General features: G+C 46.2%; 3 protein-coding genes across 3 annotated transcripts; 2 read left to right on the top strand and 1 right to left on the bottom strand.

Annotated features, from left to right (window-relative positions):
* Positions 1–1,308: 1,308 nt before the first annotated feature.
* Positions 1,309–6,279, top strand: LOC127774705 (uncharacterized). Its single transcript, XM_052300991.1, has 9 exons — positions 1,309–1,815; positions 1,905–1,982; positions 3,038–3,736; positions 3,832–3,934; positions 4,117–4,217; positions 4,293–4,467; positions 4,864–5,034; positions 5,555–5,655; positions 5,727–6,279. The coding sequence occupies exons 1-9, from the start codon at positions 1,324–1,326 to the stop codon at positions 5,790–5,792; spliced, it is 1,986 nt and encodes a 661-aa protein (XP_052156951.1). The 5' UTR covers positions 1,309–1,323; the 3' UTR covers positions 5,793–6,279.
* A 132-nt stretch (positions 6,280–6,411) lies between these two features.
* LOC127774715 (uncharacterized) lies at positions 6,412–10,447 on the bottom strand. The gene is made up of 5 exons (XM_052301001.1): positions 9,661–10,447; positions 8,881–9,057; positions 7,057–7,152; positions 6,830–6,982; positions 6,412–6,720 (listed from the first exon to the last, which is right to left on the bottom strand). Exons 1-5 carry the CDS (start codon positions 10,156–10,158, stop codon positions 6,589–6,591), a joined length of 1,056 nt encoding a protein of 351 aa, XP_052156961.1. The 5' UTR covers positions 10,159–10,447; the 3' UTR covers positions 6,412–6,588.
* A 12,303-nt stretch (positions 10,448–22,750) lies between these two features.
* Positions 22,751–23,701, top strand: LOC127785053 (uncharacterized). Its single transcript, XM_052312507.1, has one exon. It carries the CDS (start codon positions 22,751–22,753, stop codon positions 23,699–23,701), a length of 951 nt encoding a protein of 316 aa, XP_052168467.1.
* The last annotated feature ends 1,861 nt before the right edge of the window (positions 23,702–25,562 follow it).

Below are 25,562 nucleotides of genomic sequence, written 5' to 3' on the forward strand. Positions count from 1 at the left end.
CATCACGGTTGGGATGGGATCCCGTCATATAGCACTTCTGTAAATTCTGATAGAGTTTTTAAGAGAGGAAGCTTCTAGAACTGCAAAATTTAGTAAGGACTCTAGCGCTGGCCCGGGCGTGCTTCTTTCTGGACCATGCGTGCAGCACGACAGGTCGACGACAGCTGCAAATTAGGCAAATTTTGTTGGCTTATTTCCGCATTCCTTCCCGTTTTAATGACCTCACACAAACTTTTCACACAAAGATGCTCCCCGCGAACACAGATTTCCGGCCCGATCTGTACAGCTACTTCATACGTGTTGCTTGTTAAGGCGGTGAACGTGTCACGAAATTCCTTTCCCGTTAGATGGCGACTGCCACATAGACGAGAAAATTGACATTTAGCTATTGTCAAAACGGGGTTTCGCTGAAATACCACCCTCAAACAGGGACAACATGTTGCAATGCTATTCCATCCATTTCTTCTCAGTTTAATGTTTTTTTTAATGTTTTTTATTGCTGAGATGACCAAAATATCCTTGATCCTATCTCATCTCTCCTCTCTGTCTTCCTCCTCTCCGTTCGGCTCGGCGGCGCAACCGGAAACGGGGATGGCGGCGGCGCGCCCGGGGACGGGGAAGGCGGCGGTGTGGACGGGGACGGTAGCGACGCGACTGGGGATGAGAAGGCGGCGTTGCGGATGGGGACGGGGACGGGGACGGCGGTAGCGCCAACATGTTTGGGGCAGGTGGGATGTTCTCCTACGCCGATGCAGATGGCGCCGCTGAGCCGAGCAGCCTTCCCCAACCCACGCCGGCGCCGTCCCTGTCCCCAGCCGCGCCGGCACCGCCCACCTCATCGCCGACCCCCATCTCCATCCTCCTCGACGACCTCCTCCTTGAGTGCCTCGCCGGCATCCCCTATGCCTCCCTCCCATAGCTCCCCACCACTTCACCACGCCCCATTGCCTAAGTCGCTCCCACGGCGAGCTCCGCCCCTCCCTCCTCGCCCTCTCCGTCGCGCCCACGGCGAGCCGACGGATGCTGGCGTGGTGGTGGTGACGAGGACGAGGAGCCGGCGGCCACCGACTCGTAGCTACGCCCCGTCGTCGCCGCCGCTACACTCCACCGCCGGCGACCGGATGGGGATCGATCCCTTTTCTCCTTTCTCCTGCAAAGTCAACAAAATGACTAGGGGCAAATATGTCAGAGCACGATAAAAAAACATTTGGAAATCAGTTAAAATGGTTGAAATGGCATTCTAGCAAGTTGGCTTTATTTGACAATGACATTATAACAAAGCCATATTCGGAAGTAGCATTCCAGCGAAACCCCATCCCGAACATGGTTAAATGTCAATTTTCTCCACATACACTGGCCCATCGGTCAGTGTCACCACCGGCCTTCGATGTTGAAGCGGCGCAACCAAAGCCGGAGAACGCAGCAGAGGCGGCCAGAGCGCGAGGGACTCCAACTCCTACCGCCATGCCGCTCCTCCACGCGGCCAACCTCCGCGTCCTCCTCGCCGGCGCCGCCTTCGCGCACCTCTCCTCCCCCGCCGCCACCGCGTGCGCCTCCTCCCCGTCCGCCCCTCCCCCTCCGGCTCCCCCGCCGCCGCCGCGCGTCCGGGCCTTCGCCTCCTACCGCGCCTCGCCGCCTCCCCCGCCGCCGCCCCAACCATCCTCGCCGTCGCCATCCCGCGCCCTCGCCTCCGCGGCCGCCGCGTGCGAGCAGGGGGCGAAGCCCGCGATCTGCACGGCGGATGAGCTGCACTACGTGCCCGTGCCCGGCACAGAGTGGCGGCTCGCGCTCTGGCGGTACCGCCCGCCGCCTGAGGTGCGCGTGCTTATTCCCCTCCCAGCGGAGAGGGTGGCGGCTGGTTAGTGGTTATGGTTGTTGATTTGGTTCTAGCTTGGTTTGTGCAGGCGCCCAAGAGGAATCACCCGCTGATGCTGCTCTCGGGAGTGGCCACCAATGCGATTGGATTTGACCTGTCTCCTGGGGTTAGTATATCTATATGATCCTAACTTGTGGAGTTGTGTGCATAATCGATCGGCAAAGAGTACTTTTCTATTCTTTTTTGACAAAAAAAAATATGAGGTTTAGCTAATCGCTACAAATCGCTTACCGCTTAGTTCCAGATAGGATGAATGATTTAATCTGAGTATAAATTAGCAATTATCTTGGGAATTAGGGAATAAAATTCGGAAAGAGCTGATCATTGTTGTTACAATTTTATAGTTCTGTACACTTAATGTGGAGAAGTAACTATGTTTTGGAACAACAGAGAATTTACTCCATGCTGTAAATACACTGAACAAAAATAAGTTGGAAAACAAATCGCTGCAGTAAACAGAACTTTCTGGACCAACTAGTGTGAAAATGCTTCCTTACTTTGCAATGTTTAGGATGCAATAAGGCTCCAAATGCTGATTCAAGCATGGCACAAAGCAGATCAGCAGAACTAGGGAATAACGAAAATTTAAAAAGTTTAAGTGCATCTCTTATGAAATTTGGTGGAAAAAAATACTCCATTTTTGACAGCTATGAAATTTCATGAGAACAGAAACTGGGGTTTTGGTGCATAAAAGATAGCATTAAAGCTACGATACAGCTGGGCAGAATTTCTTGAGTAAGAATCTCGCGGACATATCACACAATTCAGAACACGAGTTTGTGCAAGAAAAAAAATTGCATAGATACATTGGTAAAATTGTACACATCTTCCAGTAAAAGTTATGCTGGTGCGCCCTACTTCAGGCTTCAGATAAAAGATGTAGTAGTTGTGCTTTTATAGCGGTAAGTTTAAAAAAACACATGTTTTGGGGCATTTTGCTTACTCTTATTTTAAAGATACCTCTGTTTATTTTTTTCTAAAAAAAATGTAAATGTATTTCGTTTTAGAAGTTTGTTTACTCATGCCTTGGTCACTGTCTGTTTGATATTCTATATTGTTTACTCATAAGCAAAAATTGTATAACGAACTTGTTATTGCCGGTCATGGTTATAGAATTCTGTTTATATTTTCCCTTGATTTTGACTATAATAATTTTGTCAGGCTTCATTTGCACGTCATATGTCCATGCAAGGGTTTGACACATGGATTGTCGAAGTGCGTGGTGCAGGCCTGAGCATGCGTGGATCTGAACTAGCTGTAGCTGACACCACATCTGACATGTCTCGAAGTTCTGCATTGGATGAGATTACTACACAGAAATTAAATGGCGCTGGACCTGCCAAGGATGATTCCACTTGTCTAGCTCAAAATTTCGAAGTTCCAGTAGTAGAAGATAAATTTGAAGTTCCAGTAGTAGAAGATAAGGATGTAATAGAGAGTAATGCATCAGAAGAACCACAGCTGGTGACAAAGTTATCAAATACTTTGGCACGATTGGGTGATACATTCTCAGGTTATGTAAAAGATAGTCGACTGAGAAGTATCGCTGATGGCTTTTTTAATCAAGTGTCAGAACTTGTTCCTGATGCCTCATTAACTAGTAGTCTTGAGGAAGTCTCAGAAAAAATTTTGGGCTTACTGGAATTGCCACAAACATCAGCAATATCAGATCAAATAAGCCATTTAAGTCAACGTCTTGTGAATATTCTTGGGGAAGGTCAACAGAATATATCACCTCGGCTATTTGGTTGGCAAGAACGCCTGTCTGCAACAATAGAAGATCTACAGAAACAATTGGAGCTCATTATTAGCTATGATTGGGACTTTGACCATTATTTGGAGGAGGATGTACCTGCCGCAGTTTGTTAACATAGCCTTCCATCTATAAAGATCACTCGATTGATACCTGGGAACCCTGGTAAAAAGTGTTAATCTTTTCTCTTTTTATCATGCAGATGAATTATATTAAACAGCAAAGCCCAACAAAGGATGGCAAACTGCTTGCCATTGGTCATTCAATGGGGGGAATATTATTATATGCAATGGTTTCAAAGTGTGGTATGTATAACTGGAAATCTTCTTTTGATCTGTCTCAGATAGCAAGAAAACAACATATTTATTTAACAATGTTGATATTCCACATTTTTTAGGATAGTCTTGAATATTTCTTATGCTATGAATCAGAAATTTACATTCTGTTATCAATACATGATTCTTGTTCTGTGTTTCTGCCTCAAAAGGATGTGAAGGTGCTGAGCCAGAGCTGGTAGCAATTGTTACTTTGGCCTCATCAGTTGACTACACAACATCTAACTCATCACTCAAGCTGCTATTGCCTCTTGTAAGTTGACCATCGTGCAATTTAATTTACTGTACTAATATACATATAGAGGAACCTAATCTTCAATTTTATTAGGCAGACCCAGCTGAGATGTTACGTGTTCCTGCTATCCCTCTAGGAACATTACTGTCTACCACTTACCCTATATCGTCTCGTGCACCCTATATTCTGTCATTGCTGCGCTCTCAAATTTCATCAAAGGACATGATGGATCCTGATCTGCTTTCGAAGCTTGTCTTGAATAACTTCTGTAAGTTTCATATTTAAGCTTTGTCATATCTGTAAGTTGTTTCATAAAAAGGTACAACAACCTGATATTGTTCACGGAGGAACTTGCCATCCAAGTGTAGTATGATGATATGGTCAAGCGAACACTTCTATTCCTAAGAAGTTGCACATTTTACAAATATAGCCTAGCCAGGTTAATCTTTACCTTATACTGTAAGCATGTGATAGATATACATAGCCTGAATGTTATTGCATGATATGCTCATATGGCACTGTTCCACCATGAAGTTTCTGTTACCATCTGTAGGAGTATTGATTGCACTGGTTCATTTTTATCTGCCTGCCATCTTTATGATACATGAATTTCAATAAGGAAGCCCTTGAAGTTCTTGTGATGACTTGATGCATGATTGTTCAGGCACGGTGCCAGCAAAGGTTTTACTACAGCTGACAACTGCATTCCGTGATGGTGGGCTGCGCAACAGGGCTGGTACCTTTTTCTTCAAGCAGCATCTGCACAAAATCAAAGTGCCAATACTTGCCCTTGCTGGAGATGAGGATCTGATTTGCCCCCCGGAAGCTGTTTATGGTATGGTAATAAGCTCCATATTTGCACTGTTATTTCGCGATGAGGACTTTTTTGGAATTTTATAAAATGAATACCTATTCAGGTTATCATCTGAAGTTAGCCAAGTGAAAGTCATTTATAGTGAACTACTTAATGCAGCTGACTCTTGGACCCCAAAGATCTGTAGTCACAAGATTAGCTCATATCGTACTGCCTAACTGCAATTCTCAAGTTCTCATCTATGGGTGTGTTTAGTTCCTGAAAAAAGTTGGAAGTTTGAAGAAAGTTGGGAGTTTGGAAAAAAAGTTGGAAGTTTATGTGTGTAGGAAAGTTTTTGATGTGATATGATGTGATGGAAAGTTGGAAATAGGGGGGAAACTAAACACGGCCTATACTGGTCTGGGTTATATCCCTAGCTAAAGTACGCCATGCTATTAGATAATGCATATACTATGATCTCTCTTTGGCTTCATTGTTTGATTATGTATTTTTTAGTTTCTTCATAAATACATATCACAACAACATTTTCTTGTATTTGCAGAAACGGTGAAGTTAATTCCTCAGCATTTGGTGACATATAAGGTTTTTGGAAAGCCCGAAGGCCCTCATTATGCGCATTATGACTTGGTTGGAGGGCGAAAGGTATGTTTACATTAATGAGTACTTAAAGGATATAAAGCTGTTTGTTTACTGTGGTATGTTTTATCATGTAGGCTGTCCACGAAGTGTACCCTTGTATAATAGAGTTCCTCTCCCAGCATGATGAAGTGTCTTCCTAAGTTTTGTTATTGGCGTAAATGTTAGATGTTAGAGCTCCAACACGCTATTGCACGAGTGCACAATTTCATCCTATATTGGAACTGAAATCATCAAAATGGTAATGGAATGGTGAGGTACAAAAGTGTGTTATTCGTTTCGCTCCCTTTTCTATATCCAAGGTCCAAGCTTGTAGTTTATTACCACAACAGTTGATTTATAACCTATATATGTAAATGTTTTATTCCTTCACAAAAAAAGACAAGAGGCTTACACGGGCACGGTGGCACTGATCATCGCCTGCAGAAATGCCAGAAACACATATCACTATTCACTAGTAATGTCAGATAAATAAGAAAAGGTCTTTTTGCCAGGAAGATACAAGTATTTGTAATGGCAGCACCGCAGCAGCTAGTATCTTGGCTAGATAGCTGCTAATACAGTATTGACTACTTGCCGAATCAGCTTCATTGGAAACGTAACTGAAAACACGATTTTGTCAAAAGAAACTCGCAGAGTGGTAATATTCAGACGTGCTCATCTGATTGTTTCAAGCTAAAGCAACTAACACGTGAAGGATCGAATGAGGTTGCACAAGACACTAGCTGCTGTCCCGGACTGTGCCAATATTGACACCTGAGATAAGAGTAACATATATTTGATAAAGGATGCCTCAATATGGCATTTCTATCTGCAAATGCAAAAGAATGGATGATGTGTTTATACAATAACATATGTAATTGACTGTACAGAGCACAAACAAACATGTTTTGAAAGTTTGACCCAGGTATACAATCGTCGTTGCCCGGAGTCCGGACTTCAAGTCTTGGTAACGGCAGTCTTGCAAACTGGGCAAACGTTCTTCTGAGAAAGCCATTGCTTAATGCAGTAAACATGGTAGCTGTGGCCGCAATCCAGCCTCCCCATCTCTTCATTGGCTTCAAACTCTTCCTGCAACACATTGACATGAGAATGAAGTTTGTTAACATGCCAGACACTGGATACCCTGTATAATGACTGAAGGGAAGAAGATAACTCAAGAGAAGAGGTTGTGGCATACTTGACAAATACTGCATTTCTTTTCCATTTCTGTTGAATACCGGAACGAGGAGTCAAAGGCTGGGTGTTTGACCTTCCTAAGGTTGCGAACTATCTCATCCTCACGCAATCCAGTGTTGACATAACCTATTTTATCTCCAAGCTCAAGCAACTCCTGTAAAACGAAGCAATTGATGATGATGGTGGTGTTGGTGGTGAAAAGTGATACTACAAGGCAAAGAGACAAACCTCGTATGTCATGTTATCAACATCAAGGCGCCAATCCTGGTACCGATCATACATGCTCATTCCTCCCAACAGAACTCTTGTCTGAAACATCATGATCTGCCATATCAAAAACAGTTTCATTAAGTATTTGAACTCGCTACCTTTGATAAGGCTGCTTATTGAGCTAGCAACATGCATAATTATGTATATGTCTGCCAGGAAGATCACAGATTAACAACTGCACCGCTTAGCACAAGTTAACCCTCAATCACTGACCATCGGGCTGGTTATTCTTCCAAGTAGAGTACAAAGTGTGCAGCTAAATATGCTTCTACAGCTGCACTGAAGTATCTCTTATATTCTTTACGATTACATAGAAAGGTTAGATTGAAGCACCAGATAAATATATAGTAGCTTTCTTTACGACTGTTTGGAATGTGCACCAAAATCAAATATGAATTCTTATGACAGTGGAAAACCTAAGTCAGAAAACAGAGGTATAGCACAGAAGTAAAACTAGATAGAAAAAATGTTTATAGGTAAGGAAATGGACTTCCCTGAACTAGGCACCAAAGCACATTAAAGCAAATCCCCTCTAATATATATCTTGATAGGCAATGGCAGTGCGGGACCGACAATCCTTGTGGATCTTGATGTTGAGCTATTATTAAGGAGTCATCACCAATCACATGCCCACATGAAATCCAGAAGGACCAGAAGGAATGACTACAACTCTAGATCTGATTATGACTGAAGCAACAGGAACATGATAAGGAGCGTTGGTCCCCCTTAAGCACCAAAAGAATAGTTCAGTCAAGCAGCACAGCCGAGCACTAATCATAAATGGTGAACTGCTAGGACTCTCGATCTGCCATCGGAGGCAACCAATCATTCACGCACCATACCAGCATGCCCATTCCTACCAACCGTACGATCCACCACAGAACAGCATGACAGTAGATAGAATAAACCATACTATTGCTTGGCATTCCCAGGTGTGCTCCAGCACTCCTTGCCCGCATCCTGAAATACTAGCACCGTTGAGACAACAATTGACCATTACCGGCAACATTTCTGATCAGCTCAGCAAGAGTATCCAGCATTTATACTTGTAGTTGGCACGGTGTATACACACAACGAGAAGCATTCATGGAAGTGTATGACCATGGTTGAGAGGTCTCTTTCCGAAGCTGTGGCCACATCCCACTGTCTCGTTCCCTCCCTTCTCAGCCGCATTAATCCTAAACGAGTGTACGGCCACTACGCTAACCAGCGCGCATAATGCAGGTGCCATGGCTTGCAACTGCAACCGCTTATACAATTATTGTGCGCGCCTGTGTAAGGCTGCCGATTAGTTAACCTCCAAGAAGGCCACGATCTCACGTCACGTTTAGCGCACGAAAGATGCAAGTCAACCACTTCCAACGCCCACCCGGCCGGCCGGCCACCCCCCAGGTTCACTCGCGCACCACCAGACAATCAATCTACTCCACTTCTAATACTACTACTATTAATCTATCACGCGTTACAGCTGCTTAATACGCATGTCAGATCACGCGCTAAACTACCCTACGCACGGGAATCTTATGCAGGCAGGCAGCGTGTCGCACCACCAACCGCTGTCAGCATTCGCACTTGTTGCGGGCCGTGTCCATCTCCGACTTAGGAGTACGTTGGAAAAATGTATCTACCGATGCATGCAATGCGGTGGCTCAGGACAAGTGTGCAAGCAAGCAAAATGCAGTGTGGGGGCAACGAGGAAACGAACGAACGTTTGTTGCAGTGTGCGCTACTGTGCCAGTACTAGTACTGCTGCTACTACTGTGAGCCTGTGACGTTTTTTACCTCTTCCTCGAGGCCGACGGGGGAGTGGCGGTACCCGCGCATCCGGCGGAGGCGGCCGGAGGGGAGGAGGTCGGCGCCGAAGAAGGGCGCGACGTCGAGGTGCGGCGGCGGCGGCGAGTCCATGAACGACGACGATATCTGCTCCTGCACGGTCACCCTCCTGGACAGGCACGGTCTCTGCGCAAAGGCAAAAAAAAAAAAAAAAAAAAAAAAGCGTAGCGGGTGAGATCATCATCAACTTGGTGAGGAGGGAGAGAGAATTTCAGAGAAACATGGCAAAGATTCCGCTCGCGCACAGCGCGCATCGGTACAGGGGAATTCAGTACGCCCAGAAGAGATACATGTCACATGTTTAGATAACAAGAACTTAATTAGACTGACCAAACACGACATTAAAGACTGGCTTTAATTGGTTCGTCAGGAACTCAGGACTATACAAGTGGTAGAACAGTGGCAAATGCTACGGTTTTTTTAAAGCCGCCAGAATTGATTGTGGGAGGAAAACAGCAACAGAAGAACGGAAAAAAAGAACAGAGTATTGAATGTTGAATTTAAATCTTTTTTCGCCAACAGACAAAAAGGAGTGGAAGAAAAGGCACAAAGAAACACAAGTAAATGAGAGACGAAAACTCCGAATCGATCGACCACCCACCGGAAAGCAAAGAACAAGCAAAACCAATCGGTTCCAAGAGCACGAACAGATCCGAACATGAGGCGAAATCAACAAGTAGAAGCGAAGGATCAACGGCATCCATCCATCCACGCACGCAAGCGACGAACCTCTCTGTGCGGCCTCTCCGCGTCGCCGCCACGGCCTCTCCCCACCATCTGGTGCCGCGCCACCACGCAGTCCACGGACGACGCCTCCGCGGCGAACGGTATCCCAGGCGCGCACCACACGTCGGCGCCGATCCCTCCACCCACGAGGTGGCCACCTCCCCCGCCCCCTCCTCCTCCTCCCCTCTCCTTCCTCTTCTCCTTCCCCCTCCTCCGCCTCCGCCCGTGCCAGTCCGCCGACGACCGCACGGCCGCCGCCGCGGCCGCCCCGGCCCCGGGCGCGTACGCCTGCGAGGCCGCGGCCGACGTGCAACCCAGCCCGCGCAGCGCCGCCGACGCGAACCCCTTCCGCCTCCCCTCCTCCGCCTGCAGCGGCGGCGGCTGCGGCGGCGAGGACGACGACGACCCCTCGCCGCGGGGCAGCAGCAGGCGCCGGATCCCCCGCCGTCGCTCCCCGTCGGCCGAGACGACGCCGCCGCCGCCGCGGCGGTCGCCGGCCATCAGGCGCGCAGAGAGGTAGGTGGAGGGGCAGTAATGGCAGCGCGGAAGCCGGGGGTGCGTGGAGGAGAGAAGGGGAGAGGAGCGCCGCGCCTCCCGTCCGCGCGTGTGCGCTTCAGCGTTTGGCTTTGTTGCGTAGTGTACTAGTAGAAGAGTAGAGAGAAAGAAGTCTGTGCGAGACAGCGGAGGCTAGAGATGTTGGGGAGAGAGAGAGAGACAGAGAGAGCGCGAGCGAGTGGAAGGGTGGCAAACTGGCAACTGGCAAGGCGACGAGGGAGGGGTGGAAGCAGCACGAGGAAATGAGAGGTGGTGACTGGTAAGTGAATTCTTGTCGCGGGTTCGGTGCATCACTGGATTTGATCGAGGGATGGATACGTACGTACTAGTAGTAGTTGTTAAAAGACCGGACGGTAAATGAACCGGTAAAGCTCTTGGTTAATTGGTTTAGGGTCGCTTTGAATTACTGGAATGAAAAAACGGAGAAATAGGAAAAATATAGGATTCTGACATAAATGAAAGTGTAAAACAGAAGATTGCAAAACACAGAAAAAACATAGAAATAACCGTTTGATTAGACCACAGGAAAAATACAGGAATTTGAGGAGATATAAAGACTCAAAGGATTTCTTCCATAAGGTTCTACCTCTTGTTAAAATTCCTCCAAAACTTGTATGGGAAGAGACATTCCATAGGAATTTCATAGGATTCCATAAGGTTCATTTCTTTTATTCAAAAGACTTTATAGGAAAAATTCCTATAGAAATAAAATCCTCTAAAATTCCTATGAATTTCCTTTGAATCAAAGGGGGTTTGCCCGGTCGAACGGTGGTTTGATTGGTAATATAGAAAGTACTATGTTTTAGGCCGGGTTTAGTTCCCAACTTTTTCATCACATCAAAACTTTCCTACACATATAAACTTCTAACTTTTTTTTCTTCAAACATCCAACTTTTTTTCTTCAAACTTCCAATTTTAGTCAAACTTTCAATTTTGGTATGGAACTAAACACACCCTTACTAATGGCACAAGCTGTACAACGGTGGCTTGGCTAGCGCACGGTGCTCTTAAACCCACGACCAGAGGTCGAATCCCCATCTCCGGTTTATAAAAATAACACCCGGATTAACCGGTTTCATCTGGTCTGACTGCATGCCCAATTTGTTAAGGGTACCGGACCGGTGAGGGCCCTGGTTCCGGTTTTTTCCGGTCGAACCGTCGGTCCGGTCCGGTCCTAATAACTATGGATGGATGTCTTGATTTACCAGGCCCCCTCCCAAAAAAATGTCAAATTAAATTCTTTATGAAACACTGGTTCCGGTTTTTTCCGGTCAAACCGCCGGTCTGGTCCGGTCCTAATAACTATAGATAGATGTCTTGATTTACCAGGCCCCCCCCCCCAAAAAAAATATCAAATTAAATTCTTTATGAAACACTCCTACTAATACTAGAATGTGACATGTAATCTGGATATAGAGTATACCCAGATCCGTTATACTAGTCAGAGGGAGTAATAGGGTGCAGAAAGGGGAAAAAAGCTTTGATCACTTAGGCCCTCTTCTAACTTGATTAAGATGAAGATTTTTGTCTTCGTTAGCATGCTTTTCAAACTACTAATTAGTATATTTCGTGTGAAACTTATATAGGAGTTGCTTTATAGTAACTCAATTAATCATGTGTTAATGGTTTTCTTAGTTGTGTGCCATCACTTAATCTTCATCGTAATCAAATTATTTTTCTACATATGGAGTATCTTCATATTACATAAAATATGTCAAAATGTATTTTTATAGTATAATCAAACATATTTCATAGTACTCCAGTAGACTATGAAAATGCTCCTATATTTTCACATTCTGAGACAAATACACTTCACATTTGGTTTTTATGGATCCCAATAACATGTGCCTCCGCAAGCATAGCCAATGCCTCGGGACAACAAACGAGGATCATGTGTACGCATGGATTTCCCGTGTTTGGTTGGTGACACAGGAGAAGGAACATCAGCTCACCAATAGGCCGATACGGAGTGGGCAGTTATTGAGCAGTAGTAGTACCACTGCAAGTTTTGGCATATCAAGGAGGGGTATGTGGTGTGCCATCAAAGAAACACATTAGGAGTCCTAAACCACAATAACTGAAAGAACATGTAATATCTCGCTATCGACGAATACTCATGTCAAGTTTATAATCTGAATTTAGATAAACAGGTTTCACCACGAGAAACATAACCAAGTTCATAACTTAGACCGTTTTAGACTGATGTTAAAATACTCATTATCAATATTTTGGTAGTTTGAATATTGCATATGATGATTTTGGTTAGAAGATAAACTTTGATTCTACCAAAAATTTGGTTTCTGATGTATCAAATCAAATAGGAAAAAAGTATGAATTACCCCCGAACTATCGCAGTCGACCGAATTACTCCCCTAAACCTGAAAACCAAACATCATTCACCCTGAACTTTCAATACCGGACAAATTACCCTCCTCGACCCAATCCAGAGTGGTTTTGTCCTACGTGGCGTACGCGTGGTAGTCCAGTCAGCATTTTATTTATTAAAAAATATGGGACCCACCTGTCATACTCCTCTCTCATTCGTCCTCTCTCTCACTCTTCCTCTCTCTCTTCTCTCTCACTCTTCCTCTCTCTTTCTCGCCGGTTGGTGGCAGGCAGAGGATACGGAGCGGCGGCGGCGGGGGACGAGGAGACGGCGACGGCCGCAGCCACGACGAGCAGCGGCCCCTCAGCGCGGGGACAGATGGAGGCGGGTGTGGGTGGCGGCACGGAACGCAGCGACAACCAAGACGAGCAGCCACCGCCTCGGTGCAGGGAACTCCATCCGGCGCAGGTAGGTCTCCGCCGCCCCGTGCGTGACGCCTCCGTGTCCGCCATCCACGCTCACCCACTACCTGCCCCTGGCTCCGTCCGTTCGTCTCGCGCTGCTGCCACCTCCTCGCCGTGGCCTCCATTCGTCCGTCCCGCGCCGTCGCCGCCTCCATGTCCCCCGTCGCCGTCGCCTCGTCGTCCCGCGTCACTCGCCGCAGCCACCTCCGTTAACCCTGCCGAGCCACCGCTTCCGCGTGCCCTGTTGCCGTTGCCTCCGTCCGTCTCCACGCTAAGGGGGCAGTTGCTCGTCGTGGCCACCCGCCGCCGCCGCGTCTCGCGCTGCCGCCCACACCCGTCTCCATCCATCCCTGCGCCGAGGGGCAGCTACTCGTCATGGACGCAGCCGCCGCCGCCTCCTCGTCCCCAGCCGTCACTGCCGCTGTCGCTCTGCGTCCCCCGCCTGCCGCCGACCGGCGAGAAAGAGAGAGGAAGAGTGAGAGAGTGAGAGAGAAGAGACAGAGGAAAAGTGAGAGAGAGGAAGAGTGAGAGAGGAGTATGACAGATGAGTTCCATTTTTTTTATAAATAAAATGCTGACTGGACTGCCACGTATACGCTACGTAGAACAAAACCGCTTTGGATTGGGTCGAGAGGGGTAATTTGTTTGGTAGTAAAAGTTCAAGGTAAACGATGTCTGGTTTTCGGGTTTAGGGGGGTAATTCGGTGGACCGCGATAATTCGGAGGGTGGGGGTGAGGGGGTGTAATTCGTACTTTTTCCAATCAAATATGACCAATGTACCAAATATTGGTAATCTTAAAACTTGCCATGTTTCAACCCTTCCAACGTTTTGGCAGGGTACTTTGAACCGAAATACCTTTAGGGCCCCTTTGAATCGCAGGGTTGAAAAAATAGAGGAATAAAAAAAACATAGGATTCTGATAGGAATTGAAGTGTAAAACAGAGGATTGCAAAACATAGGAAAAACATATGAATGGTCGTTTGATTGGAGCGCGAGAAAAACGCAGGAATCGGATAAGAGAGATAGACTCAAAGTAAATTTTCCAAGAGGTTGAAGCTCTTGCTATATTTCCTCCAAAAACCACATGCAATGTGTCATTCCATAGGAATTTCATAGGATTTGAAAAGCTTCAATCCTTTAAATCAAAGAGCCAAATAGGAAAATTTTCTATAGGATTTAAATCCTATAAAATTCCTATATAAATCCTTTGATTCAAAAGATCCTTACTCAGTTGGGGGATCCACCAGCACGTAAAAGGCCTTGACAAATTCATTTCGCTCCATCACTCATCCACGTTAGCTAACAGCGTGTACGTGAACTGTTCATAGGTGTGTACAAGCAATCGAGTGCACACACGCCGCACAGGCGCACAGCGTCGTTTGCCTTGGATCCTGCCAGAGTGCGCAGGGAGGAGATCCCCGAGTCAAAGGGGACAAGCTTGCAAGAATACAAGATACCCTGCTTCCTTTTTCGTTTCCATCTCGCTCTTTTACTCATGCACCGATGCATGCAAAGACAAGCAGAGGTCCCCTTGATTGGGGAATTTGTACTGATCTTGTTTCTTAATCAAACCTAAAGGGAAAAAAAGAAAAACCCTCTCCACTGCCGAATGCTGATGGACCCTCTTTGGATGGCTTCAAATTTTGGACTGTATAGTAGTAGTGGATTCTCTACTCGATCTTTCTGGATTCTTTTTTTCTGTGATGGACATTGGGCAGCGTTTGCTGTTGATTCTACTACAGAATGAAGTGCTAACCTAAAGAGATTACAGTACACAGTAATTTACCCTACATTTCCTCTCTTATTGGAGTGGGACCGTGGGACTGATATACTTACTTGTACGGTCTTACGGATGGGTGTCGTTTTTTGGTTTTGCCCATGCAGGTTTAAGCAGCAGAGAGAAGTCAGCAGGTCGTCACGTTAAAGTATTCAGCTGTACCAGCATCGCCCAATCAAAAGTCCACTATTGACGACGAGCTTGAGTCCAACGGAGCGCTCTTCTCCATGGGAGAAATATTCTTTGCTTTTTGATCTAGTGGGCGCGCATCTAAAACCTAAACGATGGGAATACAGTTCGCAGCCGCTTTTGGCAGCCAAAGAGAAGCGACGAGGCAGTAGAAAGAAAGAGGAGATGCCTCCTATCTCAGCTATCACTCACTGTGGGCCTGTGGTCACTGGTCGCGACCTCAAGCAAGCAAGCAAGCGACGGAGGGCAGGGATGGAGGAGGGTTAAGTATCATTCCTGCACTTGGGCTTCAGCTCACCTCATCTTTATTCTTCACTTCCTTGTCTTCAGATGCGTGGTGTAATTGACTCCCTACTGCTAATTATACTTTGGTTTGCTGTGTGTCCTTTGCCTAAACAAAGGTAGCACGCTGTATGGTTCAATTCATGGAGGAAGATTAGAAAGAAAAAGGCAGCAGTGTCCAGTGGATGTGACCAGCAGGAAGCTATAGGCAGTAGTGACTAGTGACGCTGAGCAGCATCGGCTTTCTTTCTTCAGACTGCGCTGTAAAATGGACTAAATTGAGCTTTCACCCTTCTTTGTCGAGGCTGATGTTTTCCGTATTCTGGCCGTGCTTTCAATATGACTTGTCAAAGACAAAAAGGTATTGTTTCCCATAACAGGGGAAGCTGTTTCAGATTTTTAGTAACACAAGGAATATACCACACGATTACACAAGAACTGGCCAGCTATATATACTCCTATATATCTTTTGGCTAATCTGTCCAATAGGGTGATGTATGTAAGCAAATACTACTAGTACCATTTAAGGGCAGCTTTCAGTACTCACACATGCATGACACATCGGTAGGACAGTAGGTTACTCGGTGCATCCAAAAATCCAAAACACTACTGATGGTTGAGAGGTCATGGATCATAGATGATCACAAGGATGGATATAAAACCGACTGTAGAAAATATGCAGCCGTTATCTTAATGGAATTATACAAAGAAATTTAAAGCACAAACCCGGAGCCATCAGGCATTCAGGCTCATCCAAAGCTAGCTCCTTGGATAAGGAGGAGCTGAGGATTATTAGCAGCAGACAGAGAGATTGGTAGCTCGGGTTGAGCTTTCCATCTCGCATCTCTCCCTTTCGATGGATGACCAACCGAAAGAACACGAGACGTTGGACGTTGCGAGACGGCGCATCCATTAAAACGGGCTCGATCATTTCGCTGCAGCCAATTAGCCATGCATATATTGATATATATCTCCCGTGGGAATCTCATCCTGCAAGCGATTGGAGGAAAGCAACATTTCTGTACTCTATCTTAATATCTTATGGTGTGATGCTATATGCATTTTCATATTTTCAGTTTGGTGTTTTGTAGCATGCCTACTCTAACTTCTGATGATTTCATCAGCGTACATTCTTTTCTTTTTAAAAAAGACATATCATTGTGCGGACAGATATTCAGATGATGACGCTGCTAGTAGAATACCTTTACATTGATTAATCATGTTAGGATGAGGCTGACGAAATTTCTCTCTGGCATTACTAGTAGAAGAAACATGACACACTGGCAAGTGGCAACGGATACTGCTACAGCATCTACCTCTCACGAGCAGTTCAAACTTCATTTTTTTTACTAAATGGTAATGAGGCTTTACAGGTTGGAAGCAAAGCAACGCCGAAAAGCCCAGTCAAACTCAGAAGTGAGACATGCATATGAAAATGCTCTCTACACCTGAATAGTGAACAGTGCCTGCCTGCCTACTTTTTTACGGTATGGGCCTGTACTGCTGTACATGATCTACGAAGGACAATGCAACCAGGCAAGCATAGCATTCGGCATCCTGAGAAAAGAAAATATATAGGGTGAAAAAAAATACAATGATTAAAGATGGTTGAGGAGGGGTATGTGCAATGAAAACGAGTTCATGATTCATAGTCTCCTTGCCGAAATGATGGGGCATAATTGTACGTTGTCCTGCTCCTTTTACGTAAAGATCGACATTTTGAGAGCGTCCAAAACGCTACACATGCTTTGATATAGATTGACACGCATTTGTCTATTCATTCTTTCGTGAGAAAGAGATGGGATATTTTAATGTGTCGAAACAACATTTGGCAGCATCCCGGCCTTCCTCAGGTGTTTCTCGTGGCACTTACACCAGTATCTCTACCCTTGATCTGTCACTAATAATAAGTGGTGGTTTACTGCCGGTGAGAAAATGCAACTATCAATCTACCAATAGGAGTGCTTTTTTTTTTTTTAAACCTGGATAGAGACCGAACATTCGCTGGAAGACGAGAGGTCGACGCCACGCAGTGATGCAGAGCGGCCGGTAGCACAAAAAAAATGGGTACTCCTCCACCTCCACTACAAACTTGCCAACGTCCTCGCATCTGCAAAAGCCGGCGGTGGAGGAGGAGGGAGGCCTCGTTTTGTCCGCGTCTGCGTGGCGGCGCCCTCCCAGACCGGTCCGCGCGTGCCGCTGCCCTGCCAGACAGACAGCCATCCGATCCGTGGATGGGATCGCAAGGCAGCCGCGCGCGCGCCCGCGGGGGCGGGGCATATGCGCACGGCTCGAGAGCCCGTGCAGTGCAGCTGCCACCGGCCACCGCCGCCCGTGCGTGCCCCGGTGCGACGCGGCCTCTTCCTTTCCTCCCCTCGCTGGCGCCGTGGCGCGTGGCCGGGTTTGTGCTCCCCGACGAGAGGCGACGCTGCGACGCCACGCGATGACGAGTTGTATTGATCCGGTCAGCTCAACCGTTCTTTTGCCGAGGCCGCGCTTTGGGCCTTGGTGGCGTGGCGCCTCGCCTTGTTGTTGTCTAGCTAGCGCGCGCGTGCGTGCGTGCTGGGCCTACCGGGCTGCGTACGGACCTCGGGCTTGATGGAGTTGTTGCCTTGTTTGGTCCTGGCAATTTCATGGGCTGAATGGAGGGGTACGCTTAAAATACAAACGAATGAACTGAAAGTGGTACAAACACTTTCAGTCTACACCTTTGTACTCTTTATTAGATTTTTTGCGAACGCTTGTACTCTTGATTAGATTGGCGCTCTAAAAAAACTCGAAACAAATTGAAAGTGGTAAAAACACTTTTGGTCTAACCCTCCGTGCTCTTCCCTAGATTAACGCTCTAAAATGGTAGAAATAAATTGGAAGTGGTACAAACACTACTGCTATGAGTCCACGACGGTAGCAACTAGCACCAAAGCTAACAAACCAAGATAGTAAGACTAGATTTGCATCACTTAAGCTATGAACATGTATATGAGTAGGGGTGGGCAGAAAAAATCCGAACCGAAATGACTGAGACCGAAAAATTCGGTCAGCACTTTCTACTAACCGAATTTAGTTTGGTCAATTCGGTTTTGGGGCTCGGTTAATCGAATTGAAAAAAAACCGAAATATAGCACTGGCCCATTAGGCCCAATACCTCCTCAGCAAAAGCAAAACCTTATCCACCCCACGACCTTATCCAACCCACTACCACCATCATCCTCCTCTCCATCCACCGGGCCCTTCCCATCCCTATCCCCTCCTCCCCCGTGCTGGTGATGCCGATCGCGATGGTGAAGCTCCCGGATGGCCTCCCGCAGCCGCTCCTTCGCCTTCCGTAGGTCGCCGCCGCCCTGTGCGCCGCCTCCGCCTCTAGTGCCGGCACCACCTCTGCCTCCATCCTCCGCCTCCAGCACCGGCAGTGCCTCCGCCTCCATCGCGCTGTTGTCGCGGGCACCCATCGATCATCGCGCCGCCTCTGCCTTGGTGTCGCCTCCGTCTCTACTCTCCAACGGCTGTGAAAAAATTCGGTCTGACCGAGGCCGAGAACGAATTTGTTGGTCTGAGTTTCCAAAGACCAAACTAACCGAAAAACCGAAGACCGAGACCGAATTTGTCGGTCCGACCGAACGCCCACCCCTATATACGAGGAGCCAATATAAGTATTGTCCTGATGATCTAAATTCTCAAAAATTGTTTGGTCAAACGTGAAATGTGAGCCAAGCATGTTTTGCTACAACATGTAACCCTCTTCGTGCACAAATCAACATCAAACCTACAACCATCACAATTTTATGAAATCTTCTACATAAAAACTTAGTATGCACCCTTGTCCTGATCGATGGACTGCTGGTCCGACTAGTGAACCGTCGGACGCACCAGTTCAATCACCGGTATGTTTTTAATAACTATTCAAAAGATCGATATGGCATGGATATATCTAAATTAGCAAAAAATAGAAGAAATCTAGTCTATCGTTGGGAAGGAACCAAATCCTTCTACGCCAGAGGGACACACCGTCTTTATCTTAGGCCCAGAAGACATAGATTGTTCGATTCATCTCATTCGTAGATGTCCACAACATCTAGGAGCTTTGACCACTAGAGCCACCATGCGTCGGGGTATGTGATACCGTTTCAGGCTTCCTGTCGCTCTTGCTGGTGTTCGTCGGCCTCAGCTGTTAGCCTTGTCAAATGGTGGTGCTGCCAGCAAAAATGCCTTGAGCGTGTCAAGTGCTGCGTGGAAGCAATCCTTGTCCTTTCGCCTGCGAAGAAGTAGGGAAGCGAGCATAGATGAAGCAGGAATTGTCCGGTGCGTCATAGTCCTTTGCAAGGTTTGGACAACCTGGCTCCTTGTTGCCTAGGTTCAGTAAAGCGTTACGACTATCGAGAAAGAAGCAGACGCAAGGCATCGAATGATGGCTCTTTATGCAGAAAAAGAAAGAGCAGGGCAATATTTCGATGAGATCCATGTAGCTATTCTGAGATAGCAAGACATCGATATGTTGTTGACCTGCAGTAGCAGCAGAGATGAAGATGAAGAGTGTGGCTGGGTTGCCCAATTTGAAGCCAACATCGATGATAGGACCAACAACAAGCATTGAGATGTCACCCCTGCCATCGCTGTCAGCTGCACCACGTATCCCTGTGCATGGGGAATATCAACGGCGAATGCGTTTCACCAGCGAGAGAGGAGCTTGAGCAGGTCGAGCGACAACTTCAACGATAGCCGTTCAGGGAGAGTGACATGAAGCCACTAGCGTGCCACATACCCTAACAACCGTAGATCCCCAATGATGTGGACGACTGCAAATGGGATGAACCAAGCAGGCAGTTGCTTTTGGGCCAAAGACGAAAAAACAAAGTTAGACTAATGCTATTGTTGGAAATGCAAAGGATGATTATCTAGCGCTGGACATATGCCTGATGTTCTACATCAAAGGATTTGGTTTTCATTGGGTTTTGTCACTTCTAAAACCATCCAATATAGTAGTTCAATGAACACCGAACATTGGATCAAAGTAAACTGCTAACAAGACCCCTCAGGAAATTTTACTTTACATTGTAGTCCTCCAGCCTCTCAAAATTTGAACGTGTCCGTGCTTTTGAGTTCAGGTATGTGGAATGTATTTATAACACATTATAACTAACGGTTGATAGCAAATTAGTTGTTACAACAAAAAGACCAACATTCCAAATGAACCGTGTTGAAAATTGGGCAACATTTAAATGCGGCTTTTGGGGCTTGTTTGGTCATGACCCAAATGAATCATTCCAAAAATTTGGCAGCATTCAAAGTAGTCCATTTGGTGTGTAGAAGAAAGAAGGGCATTGACAAATATTTTGGTTTAGATGAAATGAAAATAATCCACTAGAATGCTTTTTTGGTAGCAAAGCAAATAAAACCTTTGCCCACCTTTATCAATAATTTGATAAGTTTACTGTTTTTAGTTGTTACAAACCAAACAGAGCGTGACTGACATGTGGAAAACCAAGGCCTCGCTAGCTCCATGCATACCGTCTTAAGCGAAATATGCAGCGAGATTACACTAGAATTGGATTTTTTTCCCTCGTATCCCGTGAGATCAATTGAAGATGCGTCATTTTGGTAATAGAGATTGATTTAATTAAATGCAGGCAACATATATGGTCAGAATGACGTCTATACTACTATTTTGCCACGGTTTGTTATAGTTTTCTCCACGAGACAAGGCGTGACCATAGGTGGACGCAAACACACCCCTGCTACTTCTGTGGCATGATATCTTGATTTGTGTTCATGTCGACGCGGCCAACCATCCGATCTGCCTATCTTGCCTCTAACATGTCCTTAAAACCTAGCTCTTCAGGGGTTAAGGCAGCAAGCGGCACAACAAGAGAAGGGATGCCATGGAGGCAACAACGTCGATGATCCCCTCTCCCTCGGATCCATCTACTCCAGCGTCCCCACGCCACCTCTCTCACTGTCCCTATTCGTGGACCCCGCGCTGCTTCCCTCGCCGACGCCGGTGGTCATCCCCACATTGTCTCATTTGCCGACGCAGCTAGTGGTCTCCTCCACGCAGCCTCACTTCATCATCATCCCCGCTCTCTCTTCCTCATTATCACAGGTGCCACAACCTCCTTCCCCGCTCTCTGTACTAGCTCAAGTTCTTATGTATGAATACCAGGAATCACCTCACTGTGTCACTGGCACTAAGAACCACGTGTTGTACTATGCTTACATTGAGATGTGTCGGCAGCTCGACCCACAGGGGCTATTCAATGTCTGATCAATCAATGCATCCATGCATAATTTAATTTTGACGGGTGAACTTAACGGATGACACAATATGAGATTATCCTTCCTTCATTTTAGTATCAATAGTTAAAAAGATTTTATTGGTCTTGATGAATTACATTTTGTTGGAAAATTAAAGGACTGGTTATGTTCTTTTATGGGACATGCACTTTTTATACACTTATCGTGTGTTACATTTATTACCAATATATGTTCCGTACACTTTTGTTTTGTAGTTTTGATGTGGCCTATTTATTTCATGATTGCATTCCACATTATATATGCTCGTAAAACTTCACTGTGTAAAGACCATTCATTTAATTGAGCCGCTCTAATCTGCTCGAAATGGGTAGTTTATTTTGTGAATCGGCAAAATAAACTGCTAAAGCTATCCAATAGAACACAAAACATTGAATTAAGGTAAACTGCTAACAAGATCCCTCAGAAAACTTTTGTTTACATTGTAGTCCTCCCGCCCCTTGTAAGTTTGAACGCGTCCGTCCCGTTGAGTTCGGTTATGTGGAATGTATTTATAGCGCATCATAACTTGTTGTTGAATTGGCTGTTTCAACAAAGGGAAATTGACATTTCAAATGAACCATGCCAAAAATTTGACAACATTTAAATGCGGTTATTAGGACTTGTTCAGTTCATGACCTAAATGAATTACACCGAAAATTCGGCAACATTTAAAGTAGTCCATTTGGTTTGTGGAAAAAAGAAAGGCATTGCCAAATATGTTGGTTTATATGAATTGAAAGTAATCCATTGGATGGTAGCAAACCAAATAAAACCTTTGTGCCAAATATGTTTTGTGTTCGTTAGTTGTTACAAGGTCTCACCAGTTCCATTCATACCATCTTCAGCGAAATATGTAGCAAGACTTCACTCGAATTGGATTGTTTTCCTTCGTATTCGTGAGACCAATTGAACATGTACCGTTTCAGTAATAGAGATTAATTTAAATGCATACGAGAGATATGGTCAAAATGCCGTCTATACTATTTTGTCACGGTTTGTTAGAATCTTCTTCGGGAGACGAGGTGTGACCCCGTGTGGACGCAAGCAAACACCTGCTATTTCTGTGGTTTGATATCTTAGATTTGTGTTCATGTGGACGCGGCCAACCTTTCGATCTGCCTGCCTCGGCTCTAACCTGTCCTTAAAACCCTAGCTCTTCAGGCTTTAAATGCAGCAAACAAAATAGGTTAGTAGCTACTATAGGAGGGGAATGGATGGGAAGGGACGCCATGGTGGCGGCGGCGGCGGCGAAGATCCCCTCACCCTCACCCTCGGATCCATCTACTCTAGCGCCCCCACGCCGCCTCCCTCACCGTCCCTGGTGGTGACCCCTACGCCGCCTCCCTCATCATTCCTGGTTGCGGCCCCCACGTTGCTTTCCTCACCAACTCCTGTGGTTGTCCCCATGCTGCTTCCCTCGCCAACACAGCCGGTGGTCTTCTTGATGCAGCCTCACTTCGACCTCGTCCCCGCGCTCCCTCCCTCGTCACCGCAGGTGCCACAATCTTCTCTTTCCTCGCTCTCTGCTCCGGGTTCGACTCGCCACTACCGTAATAGTCCTCGTTCCTCGCTGCTTGCTCCACCTTCGAATCGTCGCCGCCTCAACAACCCCGATGAAGGCCAGTCCCCACGAGGCCGCGGTGAGGAGGCGAATGGGGACAATGAAGTGCTAGTCATGGCGACGTCATTTCCATGGGTGACATCGGCTGATCTGCCAGTGTTGCATTGCACCCTAGAGAGCATGTTGCTGAAGGGCATCACGTCTGTGGAGGGCAAAGCCACCTGCAATCGTTGCAGTGCGGAGGTGCCCATCGCGTACGATCTGGACGCAAAGTTCCGGGAGGTGCGCGACTATGTTGCGGCCAACATCCACATCATGGATGACCGTGCCCCGGAGCACTGGATGTGCCCGCGGCTGCCAGACTGCGGCTCGTGCGGCAAGAAGGCCTGCATGTGGCCACAGATCCCAAACGAGAAGCGTGAGATCAACTGGTTGTTCCTCTTCCTTGGCCAGATGCTGGGCTGTTGCACACTAGAAGGCCTCAAGTTCTTCTGCAAGAATACCAAGAATCACTGCACTGGCGCCAAGACCCGCGTGTTGTACTATGCTTACATTGAGATGTGCCGGCAGCTCGACCCACAGGGGCCGTTCATTATCTGATTGATCCATGCATGCGTGTGCATCCGTGTGTCTAGATATGTTGGATATTATGTTATTTTGTTTTTGTTTGCTTGATTATCCGGTACTTTTAAGGGGTGAATGTAACAGATGAATAGATGGCTAGGAAAGAGATTAATTTTCCTTTGTTTTAGCTCTGATTGTTAAGATTCATCCATTTATCAATTTGATAATTAGTTTTTGCAGGAAAAAGGACTGGTTATGTTCTTTTGTAGGACGTGCACTTTTCATACAACCATTCACATTTGTTACCAATATGTGTTCCGTACACTTTTTTTCTAACACTTCTGTTTAATTGTGATGTTGCCTATTTATTTCATCCGTACATGCAGGTTCCATTATACTGTACCCATAAAACTTTGCCTGGAATGTAATATCTTGAAGTACTTGCTTCCCAATGAGGTCTGTATATCACCCACGATTTTAGCTAGGTATTAACCTTTTTGAGTTCAATCTTCTATACGGTTCACTCTATGGACCATCTTCCAAGTGGTGTATTTTTTTTATGTTACAAATTACCCTTCATGATTCCTAACTATACCAGACCTTGTTCGGTTTGGAGGGGATTGAGGAGGAATGATTCCACACCAGAATTGTTATGAAATAAATCTCCTCCAATATCTCTTTGGCCTTATTCAGTTTGGAGGGTATTAAGGGAGAATAATTCCACAGTACAATAGATGTGAAATAGATTCCCTCCAATACCTCACTCTTAGGGATAATAATCGTACATGGTTTTACGAGCATTTGATGAACACAATTTGAAAGAACAAAATCCTTATTTTTTTTCATGCCACCGGAAATTTATTTTTCATAAAATTCAAAGTTTTAGGTGTCAAGTTAAGTTTCCATAGATTTAAATGGAACATCATTGAGTCTGAACTATTCTTTATTAATATTAGTGTGCAATGGTTTGGAGAAATCTTAGATAATTTAGTGACTATTGGATGATTGGAGTCTTAATAAATTGCTAGTCCTTTGCATTTGGATTTTATTATGTTGATACTAAAAACTCTGCCTATTTTGTGTAGTTGTGTGATAACCTTAATCTCATATTAATTTTTAGATGTTTTGTCAATGGGATTGACTCTGTTAAATCTATGACCGACAATTGCCACTATCTTAGTATGTTATGAAGTATTTTGATGGATATAAGTTTATATAAAATTGTTCCTATATATAGGGTAGTACATCACTACATTGTACTAGAGCCTTTGCTTCATACTGTAACATTTGTTTTTGGAAAAAGTACGAATTACTCCCCCGAACTATCGCGGTCGACCGAATTACCTCCCTGAACTACAAAACCGGACATTCTTCACCCCCCAACTATGCAAACCGGACGAATTACCCCCCTCGACCCAATTTGCGGTGGTTTTGGTCTACGTGGCGTACGCGTGGCAGCCCAGTCAGCATTATATTTATAAAAAAAATGTGGGACCCACATGTCATACTCTCTCATTCTTCCTCTCTCTCTTCTCTCTCTCGCTCTCTGTCTCACTCTTCCTCTCTCTCTCTCTCTCTCTCTCTCACGGTCATGGGTCGGCGGCGGCGGGGGACGACGAGGAGGCGGCGGCGGCGCCGACGGGGGACGAGGAGGCCGCAATGGCACGGGACGGATGGACAGAGGCCATGACGAGGAGGCGGCGGCAGCGCGGGATGGACGAACGAAGGCGGGGGCGGCGGGGGACGAGGAGGCCGCGGCAGCACGGGACGGACGGACGGAGGCGGGGGTAGGTTGTGGGCGGGTGTGGACGGTGCCGAGAGATGCGTGCTGGTGGCGGAGCTGGTGCAGATGCAAGGCATCTTGAGGCAACTGGAGGTGGAAATGGGCACACATGGG

This window comes from Oryza glaberrima, chromosome 1 (assembly GCF_000147395.1).
Source record: "Oryza glaberrima chromosome 1, OglaRS2, whole genome shotgun sequence".
In the NCBI taxonomy this organism is placed as follows: Eukaryota; Viridiplantae; Streptophyta; class Magnoliopsida; order Poales; family Poaceae; genus Oryza; species Oryza glaberrima.

Bases quoted from the DNA above. Each gene is read 5' to 3' on its own strand.
- LOC127774715 (XM_052301001.1), bottom strand. From the start codon at position 10,158: ATGGCCGGCGACCGCCGCGGCGGCGGCGGCGTCGTCTCGGCCGACGGG. The intron at 7,153-8,880 runs GTAAAAAACGTC...TTGATATGGCAG, and splicing joins CCGTCGGCCTCGAGGAAGAG to ATCATGATGTTTCAGACAAG. The intron at 6,983-7,056 runs GTTTGTCTCTTT...TTCGTTTTACAG, and splicing joins TTGATAACATGACATACGAG to GAGTTGCTTGAGCTTGGAGA.
- LOC127785053 (XM_052312507.1), top strand. From the start codon at position 22,751: ATGGATGGGAAGGGACGCCATGGTGGCGGCGGCGGCGGCGAAGATCCC.
- LOC127774705 (XM_052300991.1), top strand. From the start codon at position 1,324: ATGGTTAAATGTCAATTTTCTCCACATACACTGGCCCATCGGTCAGTG. The intron at 1,816-1,904 runs GTGCGCGTGCTT...TGGTTTGTGCAG, and splicing joins GGTACCGCCCGCCGCCTGAG to GCGCCCAAGAGGAATCACCC. The intron at 4,468-4,863 runs GTAAGTTTCATA...ATGATTGTTCAG, and splicing joins GCTTGTCTTGAATAACTTCT to GCACGGTGCCAGCAAAGGTT.